The sequence below is a fragment of the Rana temporaria genome, chromosome 1 (assembly GCF_905171775.1).
Source record: "Rana temporaria chromosome 1, aRanTem1.1, whole genome shotgun sequence".
NCBI lineage: Eukaryota > Metazoa > Chordata > Amphibia > Anura > Ranidae > Rana > Rana temporaria.
The window spans coordinates 383,861,246-383,873,582 of NC_053489.1; the positions used below are offsets into that span (position 1 = coordinate 383,861,246).

A 12,337-nucleotide genomic window follows, 5' to 3' on the forward strand; every position below is an offset into this window, starting at 1 on the left:
CTCGCTTTGCTAGAACATTGTGAGAAAAACTATGGTGTGTAGGCAACTTCGTCTTTGAAAATTGAAGTTTCAAAAACGTTGTTTTTTACTTCACAGAAAATGTCATTTTTTTTCATCACATAAAGTGATGGTGTGTACGGGGCATTACACCTGTCGGATCTTAGGGATAGCTATGCGTAACTGATTCTCTGAATCAGGCGCATAGATACGACCTCCCGCACTCAGAGATACGACGGCGTATCAGGAGATACGCCGTCGTATCTTGTTTCTGAATCTGGCCCTGTAACATTAACTGACTAGCCTGCCTGCTTATCTAACTCCAAAAAATTACACTAACTCTCTCTCTCTCTCTCTCTCTCTGTAAACCAGGCAGCACAGATTACAGAGAAAAAAAAAAAAGCAGACTGATTGATTAGCCCTAACAGCAGAGATCAGATGAGTCTTTCAGGACTGGAGTACACTGGCCTAGCTACCGCTTTCCCTATAAAATCAGCAGCAGCAACACTGTCCCTCCTCTCACTAAGAATGCAGGTTCAGAATGAATCCAAAATGAATGCCGCCCTAGAGGTGGGAGGGTCAGGGAGGGAGGGTATGCTGCTGATTGGCTGGAATGTGTCTGCTGACTGTGAGGTAGAGGGTCAAAGTTTACTCAATGTTAATTAATAGGAGGCGGGTCGAACATCGCATATGTTCGGCGGCGAACGCGAACAAGCGAAAATCGGCGCAAACTATTCGCCGGCAAACCGTTCTATACATCACTATTGACATACACACATACACAACCCTGTCATTAGACTGCCCATTCTCCGCAGTGGACGACAGGTGGGTCCAAAAAGAAAACCTGTATGTACAAAGAAAAAACATGTGATACACACAAAACAATGTAAGACATGCATCCTAACATGTTACTATGGTCAACAATGTTTAGGATCAGGGCTGCACGCTCGAACCTGAACGTGAAACCCTCTCCAAATAGCATAACCCTGCAAGTACTGGTAAAAGGCATTTTATGCCGAGGGAGAGAGAGGAAAAAAAATTGAGTCCACACATCAGTAATGGCATTGGGGTAGATTCAGGTAGCTTTTACGGCGGTGTATCTCCAGATACGCCGCCGTAATTTGAAATCTGCGCCGGCGTATCGTTAAGCCGATCCTCAAAGGCAGATACGCTAAAAAAATAGGCTTCCTCCGCCAACGTAACTTGAATGCGGCGGCGTATAATTGTGTGCAATATTACGTTGGCCGATAGGGGCGCTTCCGTTGTTTTCGGCGTAGAATATGCAAATTACCTAGATACGCCGATTCACAAACGTACGCACGGCCGGCGCAATTTATTTACGTTGTTTACGTTAGGCTTTTTCGGCGTAAAGTTGCTCCTGCTATTAGGTGGCGCAGCCAATGTTAAGTATGGACGTCGTTCCCGATTCGAAATTTGAATTTATTACGTCGTTTGCGTAAGTCGTTTGCGAATAGGGCTGGACGTAATTTACGTTCACGTCGAAACCAATGATTTGCGTCGGAATTTCGAGCATGCGCACTGGGATTTTTTCACGAACGGCGCATGCGCCGTTCGTAAAAAACGTAATATACGCGGGGTCAACCTAATTTAAATAAAACACGCCCCCTCAACATCATTTGAATGACGCGCGCTTACGCAGGCCCCATTTACGCTCCGCCGCCGTAAGTTAGGAGGCAAGTGCTTTGTGAATACAGCACTTGCCTCTCAAACTTACGGCGGCGCAGCGTAAATACGATACGCTGCGCCGCCGTAAGAAGGGGCGCAGCTACCTGAATCCAGCCCATTGTCTCTTAAAGTAACAGTGCAGAGCACTGCCCCTAATGGTCAGTGCGCTGGTACTGCAACAGTTCACCTAATGAAAAACAGGAAGAAAAAAAAAAAAAGAATAGTCCTTCTTTTCAAACCAGATCTTCCAATGCTGTACCTCCAACGTTCACAGACCTCCACTCTAACTGACTGAACCCACCCCCCAGAAATTTCTGCACAAAAGAAGTCTATGTGGTTCTGGAGGAGCAGGGGGAATAGGGGAACTGGGACAATCCAGGAGAGTGGAAACAGAGTTCTTGTCCAATGTTCTCGTAGAACTAATAGGTCACGCAATGTCCGCATGCTCTCTACTAATAGAACCGGGGGTCAGGTAACCAAATAACATTCCCCTCGGGCGTGGTAGATTTCACAGTGAAAACCTGATCTTCTCTCCCGTGGCTCTTTAGCACAACCCGGTCCCGGTAGATGTGTCGGCCCCAGCTCCAATCACGGTAACAATATTTGAACCTTGTCTTCAATTGGGGCGCCCATGAATTGGCCTCTCCTAAGATGCGGGGCACTTTCAAATGCACCCAAATGGCATCTTGGCACCAAACCTCTCGCTCCTGATCAATTCGGCAAAGGAGAGAGGGTGGCACATATGGGTATTCATACCCGTACTCAGCAGCGACCTTCTGATTCACCACACACTGTAGGTAAGCCAGCCTGGGCAAGGTGTGTGAATCACCGAATCTCCCGGCAACACCAAAGTGTCTGGTGCTCTCTTCAAAACAGGAATGGCGCGGGGCAGTGGGGCGGCAAGCATGGTGACGGACACAGGTTCTAACTCACTGACCCCCCGAGTAAATTTCAGAGCGCTTCAGACGGCTGGCGGACTTCGCCAGATTCACCCCGGCCGGAGTGGGTCTTTCCTTCCTGGGTATCCTCGGAAACGTGAGGCGCCTCCAGGTCCCGCGACTCCGGGAGACAGGACTCAAGAAGGCGATCAGAGAGATTTCCGTCAACAATCCTAGATTCTTCCGGCATTGAACTAAAGTTCGTTAAACGCCATTCTTCCGGCGATAAGGAATCTAAGGGCTTGACAACTGGAGAACTTTCCGGCTGTTCTGCTGGGAGACATTCAACAGGTAGGCCTCGACCACGGCTGTGGGAGGCTGCAGTAGGCCCCTCTTGGGCGGGCTTGTGCCACTCGGAGACCGTGGAGGAAGTTTCGGCCGTCCCCGAGGGGGTATCGCCCTGGGTGCTTGTCACATCCGATGTACTCGTCACACTGGACAGAACACTTTCTAAGTCTGGGCTTTCTCCCAGGCTTACCTCCTATGAAGTGGGTGGCGAGGTAGCAAAAGGGTAAAGTTAGGGTGGACGACACCGAGATCACATCCAAGTCCCGGCCTTTGGGTTCCACGATCACTACCGATGGAGAGGACCCCGGCCAGGTCGGCTCCTCCTCTGCCGTGAGGGCGGCCGTAACAACATTCACCCGGTACACCTTGGGGGCCTGTGTGGGTGAAATGGCCACAAAAAAGTAAGTCCAGCATCACTGGCACCTGGCAAAGGGCTGCACTTTCACTGACAGATCCCCGCAGCGGGGGCAGGCCAGGCCAGGCCCAGCATCTCCGTTCCTCTGCTAGATGGGAGAACAAACTGTCCTTGCGCAGACAGATGAACACCCGTATCAGTCACCGGTACCCCTGAAGGCACAAATATATTGAAAGTCCCGGTTGATGGGGTAGGTGACCTTTGTTGTGGGGCAGCACCCCCCGGTTACAGGAAGGTAGACATCTTCACACGGCTCTTCCCTTCTCGGTAGATGGGCGGTGCGCCACTGCTTGACGCGAACAGTCTCTGTGCACGTTGCACGCAGGGGAGGGTGGCTCCTCCCACTTGGGAAACTTTCTCAAGCACGTTGCTGGCGCGTGCTGAACTGCACGCACACCCAGGCTCAGCGATGCAAGGTTAACTCCTTTACCTCTGGACAGTTTTCACACACGGGCAAATGCTCTTCGCTCCTTAGTAGATCACACTCACACTTTCTTTGGTTGTCAATGGTAAGAGCCGATAATCCCGGACGAGCCCCCATGTGTAGCGCTACCCCCGAAGGAGCCGATGTTTGATTCAGGATCGGCTTTCTAGGTTACCTTCTTGACTGGGTCTAGGGGTGACTTCTATGAGTGTGAATAAAGAACAAGGGCCAGATTCAGGTAGGAGATACGACGGCGTATCTCCAAATACGCTGTCGTATCTCTGAGTGTGAGGCGTTGTATCTTGGCGCCTGATTCAAAGAATCAGATACGCCAGAATTTGTCTAAGATACGACCAGCGTAAGTCTCTTACGCCGTCGTATCTTAACTGCATATTTACACTGGCCGCTAGGGGCGTGTACGCTGATTTACGCCTAGAATATGTAAATCAGCTAGATACGCCTATTCTCGAACGTACGCCTGGCCATCGCAGTACAGATACGCCTTTTACGTTAGGCTTTTTCCCGCATAAAGTTACCCCTGCTATATGAGGCGCAGCCAATGTTAAGTATGGACGTCGGGCCAGCGTCGAATTTTCCGTCTATTACGTCGTTTGCGTAAGTCGTTCGCGAATAGGGCTGTGCGTCATTTACGTTTGCGTCGAAAGCATTGGCTTTTTGCGGGTTAATTTGGAGCATGCGCACTGGGATACTTTCACAGACAGCGCATGCGCCGTTCGTAAAAAGCGTCATTTACGTGGGGTCACAATAAATTAACATAACACGCCCACATGTTCCACATTTGAATTAGGCGGGCTTACGCCGGCCTATTTACGCTACGCCGCCGCAACTTTGCTTTGTGAATACTGCACTTGCCTGTCAAAGTTGCGGAGGCGTAACGTAAATAGGATACGTTACACCCACACACAAATACGCGCTCCCTACCTGAATCTACCCCCAAGTGTCCAGACACAAATTCAGTTTCAAAGCTTTATTCCAAGGCCCAAACTGGCCAACATCAACAAGACACACAACAGGAAAAAGGGCTGATGAGCGTAGGGAAACTTTAGTATCAGGCCTTTAGATGTTAGGAGAGAGCAAGCCTGCTCTCAGCAATGATGCAGATCAATTCGTCGCCACCCAACCAGGGTGGGTAAAGTGCCCCCGGACAGGCAGTTATCTCAGGCCTGGCAGCCAGAGCGTCACTTGCAAAAAATCACTGGGAGGATACAGGCCTCTGCCATAGGCCTGCCTCAGGGCCTCTGCCACAGGCTGGAAAATTTAGGATTTAGAAAAGTCAGTTTGAGTAGATCCTCCCAGTTAGTTCAATCAATGTCACCCACTGACAGCTTGATCATACCTGTCATACAGTGCGGTGACTGGATCCCCGGTGGTTCGTCTAGGCCTTCCAGACAACCTCTGGTTCTAGGTTCTCCCGAGCCAATTCCCACCGCACAGCTCCCAGCCTGGGATCCTCTCAGCAACAGTTTGGGACTCAGCAAGCCGCTGGGGTCCCTCTCTGATTAAGGTGCATGGTGCACGACTTTGGCATGGCAGGACGCGGTGGCAGGGCCCATGGATGCGCGTACCCTGAAGGTGGGTACCGCACCTGGAACTCGGGCCCCACAAGAACAACCTGCCAAAAGCGGCCGCCACAGATATATCCCCCTCCCAGCATGCCCAATGAGGGAAAACCCCCCCTGATTGGCTGCTGAAAAGAGGTGGATCCCCCAGAACCCCTCTAGCGCCAACTGCCGCCCACGGGTGTCAACGCACCCCTGGCGCGCAGACTGACCTACAGGACAGATTCTGGAATTGGCAGCAGTCTAAATTTCACATAATTCGTGAATGGGAGTGATTAAGCCTCCCATTCCCCACTAATTTTAGTGTAACGCCCGTACTGAAAGTACATACATATATATTACAGTTAAGGGGTACCTCGGCTCATTGCGCCTCAGCAGTCAAGCAAACATACAAAATCCTATAACAAGACAGGTTTCATCATTCTATTTGGTCACAGAAAACAGATGGTTGGTATGAGGTATTGCTGCTATTGTACATTGCAATTTTAATTTCAATAAGCCCAAATACCTTATTCCTAAAGACAACACTTTTTTTTTTTTGTTTTGTTTTGAGTGGACAGTGGAGAGGGGATAGAATACCTGTTTTTCACTTCTGTCTATGTCCCTAATCCACCCTCTCTATTTGTCCTGTTTTACTGACCTGCAGAGAGTGAAAGTGAATGAAAATGTCACCCTTTGGACTCTCATCGACCCAGGCATAGAAGGGGAAACCCTCCTACGTGACCCTTGTGACAACCAGGGAATTTCCCTCTCACTTCCTGTTGTGGCTATGGATTAGTATAAGTGAAGGAAAATCTCTCTAATGGAACACAGATAGCAAAAAATAAAAAAATAAAAAACTGACAGGGATTATAATCCTTGCTCTTTAGAAAAGTAATAAAAAGGGTTGCCTTGACATGTTAAGGACCGACTTTACATTATTGACCACCCCCTTTTGACTGCTATCCTTTCCCACTTCACCAAAAATAACAACTGACACCGGTATGAAGTAAAGTTGTCCTTACGGCCTATTTATTTAACAAAACTAAAATTAACATAAATAATCATTTTCAATAAATAACTTTTACACAGCTTTAAACCTCCTGGTGGTCTGAAAGACCACAACTCCAATTGGCCACTGGGACAATAACTGTTTAACTTCGGCCTAGTCGCAAACCCCAGACTCAGAGGCAGTACACCTGTCCGCAGTGACCTACACGTCAACTCCTTCCTGGTCAACCCGCGTTGACCGAAAGGTACCCGTATCCCCCATATCACCTAAAGGTACAACGGTTTGTCTTAACACATCCTGCCTTTTTCCTCTCCAGAAACCCCAAACACCACCCCCCCTTCCGCTCGCCTACCACATGGGAGGGTGGGACGCTTCCTTTACTGTTAAAATGGAGGAGTGAAGCTACGTCACTTCCTCCCTGCAGGTTCTTGTTAGCCAGCCCCTCCTTTACCCTAGGCTACTCCCCCTTCCTTAAAGCGGCACTGCTCTAAACCCCCAGCCACTCCTATTTGCTTAAAGCGGCCACTGACCAAAACCCTGCTTCCTGGCGGTCCCTCCCTGTCATGCCGCCCCTCCTCCTATTGGTTCCCTCCCGGCTCTGGGGCTCTCTTTAGTTCTACTTTAGTGTTACTTTTGCAGTTACAGTAGAACAAAATGCATTGTTTTCAGTTTTGGACAGAGAGGAGAGGATTTGGTAACCCTTGCATTTTTATTGCTGTCATGGTCCTCATTAGGGAGATTAACTCTCTCTATTTGTCCTGCTTACTGTTATCACCTAAAGTGAAAGAAAATGCATAATTTTGGGATGTCACCAGAACAGTAATAAAGGGGAAATCTTCCAATGGGAAACATTGTTCTAGTAACACTGGTGACAACCAGAGACTTCCTCACATTATTGGGATTTTAAATTTTAGCTTTAAATATACATAATGGTCAGAGGCGGCTCTATAATTAGGCAAATTAGGCGATTGCCTTAGGCCTAGCCCACAGAAAAGGCCTCGCTGTCGCCTAATTTGCCTTTAATGTGTTGTGCACACAGTGCGGGACAGTCAGGGACTCGCAAGCGGCAGGGACGGGGTGAGCGGGCGGCGGGCGCGAGGCTGCACATAGCCGCAGACTGAGGGAGCTGACTGAGCCACTGCCGCGATCCGCGGTGGCAGACGAGGCGGGCAAACATTGCTATCATTCCTGGGGTGGATGGTGGGCAGGCTCAGGCTGCCAGGCTCCACCCAAAGTCGGCGATGGCGGCCCCAGTGCATGGCGGGAGTTGTAGTTCTCCCACAGAGCACAGGTACACAGACTTCAACTTGGCCGTCTAGTGCCTGTGCTCTGCAGAGAGACTACAACTCCCAGATTGCACTGCAGGGCAGACTCAGAGAGAGCGGGAGAGACAGAAGTTGCTTCTCCGAACCTCAGAGTCCTGACTCCTGCTGCCTTTAGTCGTGGAGAAGGACTAAGTCAGTGTCACCAAGCAGGTGAGGAGCAGAAGGTGGTCATGGTCTATTATATAAAACTATATTATCTGTCATATATATATATATATATATAATGAAAAAAAAATTACAATAATGCATCCCCAGGTTAAATACCATATTATCTCTGCAATCTGCATGGGCTAATATGAATTCTGTTGGAGGAGTTTGTTTCTTCATTCATGATAAGTGCTTCTTTTCTCAAATAAATAATTTTAATTGGTCTCATCATCATTGTCTGTACCTTGTCACAGTGGCAACGTTTGATGGGCACAATGGCAGCGTTTGATGAGCACCCTGGCTGCGTTTGATGGGCACGGTGGCTGCGTTTGGCACGGTGGCAGCGTTTTGATGCACCAGTGGCAGCGTTTGATGGCACAGTGGCAGCGTTTGATGGCACAGTGGCAGCGTTTGATGGCACAGTGGCTGCGATTGATGGCACAGTGGCTGCAATTGATGGCACAGTGGCTGCGTTTGATGGCACGGTGGCTGCAATTTATGGGCACAGTGGGTGTGTTTGATGGACACGGTGACTGCAATTGATGGGCACGGTGGCTGCGTTTGATGGGCACAGTGGCTGCGTTTGATTGCACAGTGGCTGCGTTTGATGGCACGGTGGCTGCGTTTGATGGGGCACGGTGGCTGCGTTTGATGGGGCACGGTGGCTGCGTTTGATGGGGCACGGTGGCTGCGTTTGATGGGGCACGGTGGCTGCGTTTGATGGGGCACAGTGCCTGCGTTTGATGGGCACAGTGGCTGCGTTTGATGGGCACAGAATACAAGAAACTGAGTTATTTTGTTACTTGAAAAATATTGCACTTTATACCCATTACGGTATGTTCCATGCACTACTGAGCAAATATGCAAAGTTACATATTTATATGTTTTACATGTTTGTAAAAAAAAATCACTTGTTGCATCCTTGTTGCATTAAACAGGTTATGTGCAAGAATATGTTGTAACATTACTTTTTTTTTGTTTTATACTTTGTTGACAAATTTATTTCACATTTACGAGACAGCACAGAGGATAATGAGTAGGCAGCTGCACAATTTGATCTATATCTGTGGATTTAATTTAATATATGCATTTATACCGTTAATTTTTATAGTTTTTATAATATTTTTCTCATTATGGGCGTGAGTGGGGCCTCAGGTCTAAGTTTTGCCTAAGGCCTCACAAGTCTAGAGCCCGCCTCTGATAATGGTAACATACTGCATTTAAGTGTTAATCTGTTGTTACTTGTACCTAATTAGTCTGTTTCTATTTTTTAGATCCATATTTTGTCAATGCTGTGGAATGGAAAGATCATGTGTATTTTTTCTTCAGGGAGACAGCAGTAGAATTCAACTACCTTGAGAAGGTATATTTTATTGTACTGTATAAAGCTACAATGATATTCTTGTGCTCTGAAAATTAGACATTTTTAGAGGTACTAGTTTTCTATCTTACTGTTTTCCTACTACTGTAAATTCTTTCTACCAAACCTTTTGGTTTGAGAGTGGTAAACTGAGGGAGGCTACTTCTTAAATCTTCAATTTGCGCAAACCTTGCATTACTGTTAACATAAGGGAGTCTGTTGATCTGTTTGGTGTTTTTTTGGCATCCCTGTGTGGTTTAACATAGAGAACAACTGGTGAAGGAGGAGGTAGTGTTCCTTAACCACTTGCTTACTGGGCACATATCCCCCCCCTCCTGCCCAGATGGAATTTCAGCTTCCGGCACTGCGTTTTATTTAACTGACAATTGCGCGGTCGTGCGACGTGGCTCCCAAACAAATTGACGTCCTTTTTTTCCCCACAAGTAGAGCTTTATTTTGGTGGTATTTGATCACCTCTGCGGTTTTTATTTTTTTGCGCTATAAACAAAAAAAGAGCGACAATTTTGAAAAAAAATATAATATTTTTTTACTTGTTGCTATAATAAATAGCCCCAATTTTTAAAGTCTAAGGTCGATACGTATTCTTCTACATATTTTTGGTAAAAAAAAAAATGCAATAAGCGACTGGTTTAAAAAGTTATAGCGCCTTTTTGGGGACAAAAATATTTTTTGTATTTTTTTTTTTTACTAGTAATGGCGGCAATCTGCGATTTTTTTTTTTTTTTTTTTTTTGTTTCTTTTTGGGGACTGCGACATTATGGCGGACAACATCGGACACTTGACACATTTTTGGCATCATTCACATTTATACTGCGATCAGTGCTAATAAATATGCACTATTACTGTATAAATGTGACTGGCATATTAGGGTTAACACAAGGGGGTGAGGGAGGGGTTAAATGTGCACCCCTGCATAGTGTTTCAACTGTGGGGGAAGGGACTGACTGGGGGAGGTGACCCGGGATGTGTCCCTATGTACAAGGGACAAAGATCTGTCTCCTCTCTCCCTGACAGGATGTGGATCTGTGTGTTTACACACACAGATCCACGTCCTTGTCTCTTGCAACCGCCGATCGCGGGTGCATGGCGGACATCGCGGCCACCAGGCACACGCATCGGCATCTCAGTGATGTGGCGGGCTCGCGCGCCCCCAGTGGCCCAGAGGAGCGGAGCCCGTATATAGACGACCACTCAGAGTTTAGGAACCACACTGTGGCCGTACAAAGTCGTACGGCCGGCCCTATCGGTACAGCTATGGACAATGGCTATCCGGAAGGACGAGCGGAACATTCAAGCCGGCGGCTTAAAAAATCTAACCACGCTACTTTTACCATTTGTGAAATGTGAGTGCAACTTTGTAATATTTTAATAAAAACGTATGCCTTGCAATGCTACTCTATGTTTGCCATTCTTGTTTCCACTCCCGGGTTTGAACGTATGTGGTGTGATCTGGCCAAACACCATTATAACACACAACCTATTGTGGAGGAATCCAGCAGCGGAGCAGTGGATACTTATCTGACATAGAGATACATGCGATTTTGATCTGTTTGTCTGGTAAGCAGATTATTTACCTGAGGTGGAGGTGCTTTTATTCAGCTATTTGACACCATTGTCTTGGACTTTTTCTCACACAAATATGGGTGCTTCTGTGAAGAACTTAGACTATCTGTAGAAGTCACAGCTGATTGCGGCTATATGGACTACTATTTCTTCTGTGCACTTGTCTTCAGTTTTGTATTTATTGCACGTTGAGCACTTTATTATTGATTGTGTCATTATATGCATATATATGGTATTTAGTGGTTGCCATTGAGATATGTTGACACTGATATAGACACATACTTTATATTAGCCAGCAACAGCTTTCACATTTATCTATATTCTTTTTATGTTTATCTGACATATTATTGCTGCGGCAGCTACAACACCACTGATCTTTTGTCATCATATCAATAAGATTATATTATTGAGACCAGCGCTGTACTATTCCACACATATTGCAAAATATAGATATGGGGTATAAGGGGCAGCCTTGGTGGGTTCCGTTGCTTATGGTGAAGGCGTTCGACAGGTGGCCATTAACTCTTGACCTCGCTGAGGGAGTGGAGTAAAGTGCCATTATATGAGCAAGCATGCCATGTTGGAATCCAATAGTTTTAAGAAGCTCTAGCATGTAGTCCCAAGCCACCTTTTCTGCATTGATGGAGAGGAAAAATCCCTGAGTGCGAGACGTTGTGAGCCAGTGATGGAGATTCAATGTGCATATAGTGTTATCCCTGGTTTCCCTGCCAAGGATAAATCGAACCTGGTCCAAGGAAATAAAGGTGGGTATAAGGGGGAGATATCTGTTAACAATAATATTTGCGTAAATCTTAATGTCTAAATTTAGTAAAGCTATGAGTCTGTGTCTGTAGCTTGAGACTTGTGAGGGGCCCTTACCCTCCTTAGGTAAACAGTTATATGTGCTTCCAACATTCTGTCAGGCAACATGAAAGTAGCTTAAGGGATAAAGTGTCCAAAAAGGACTTGTAGTACTGAAGGGTGAATCCATCGGGCCCTGGGATTTTATTCAGTTTCATCTGTTTGATAGCGACTTCTGATTATTTTATTGTGAAGGGGCTTTCCATGTATTTGGCCTGTTGGCGTGTAATCGGTTTCGGACCATATTGAGACAAATTGAGAAATGGTAACATTTCTGCCATGTTTTGTTTGTACTTTGTTTGTCCTTAAAGGACTTTTGTGGACCTGTTAGGTAACGATTTTGTGTCACTACAGTCTGTCCCTGCTCCGCACACAGCAACCTGTCCCTACACTGATAAAAAGTATATAAGTGTATTACACCCCTATATACTGCACACCAAACAATAGTACACCTATACCAGTCCTTAAAAGGACTTTTGTGGACATGTTGGCTAACGATTGTGTCACTAGTACTACAGCCTGTCCCTGCTCCACACTGCACAGCACCTATTCCTACACTGACAACAGCAGAATGTAAATATGGCCACCAGATCAGGTCTATTTATAAGGTAGGGGGTATGGTCCATGTGCTGAAATGTCAGAATTGGCTGTCCTGTAGCCACTGATGGATGTGTCATGGGTCAAAGTTCTTCTCAATGTAAAATGGTGGACCGCCACGAATATTTGTGAGATGTTTCTAGG

General features: G+C 46.8%; 1 protein-coding gene across 1 annotated transcript in view; it reads left to right on the plus strand.

Annotated features, from left to right (window-relative positions):
• The window catches only part of SEMA6B (semaphorin 6B), a 1,705,299-nt gene that overhangs the window by 1,319,531 nt on the left and 373,431 nt on the right, over positions 1–12,337 (plus strand). The window contains exon 9 of the mRNA XM_040341109.1: positions 9,066–9,154. Within this exon, the coding sequence (XP_040197043.1) occupies positions 9,066–9,154 (89 nt within the window). The remainder of the gene's footprint in view (positions 1–9,065; positions 9,155–12,337) is intronic.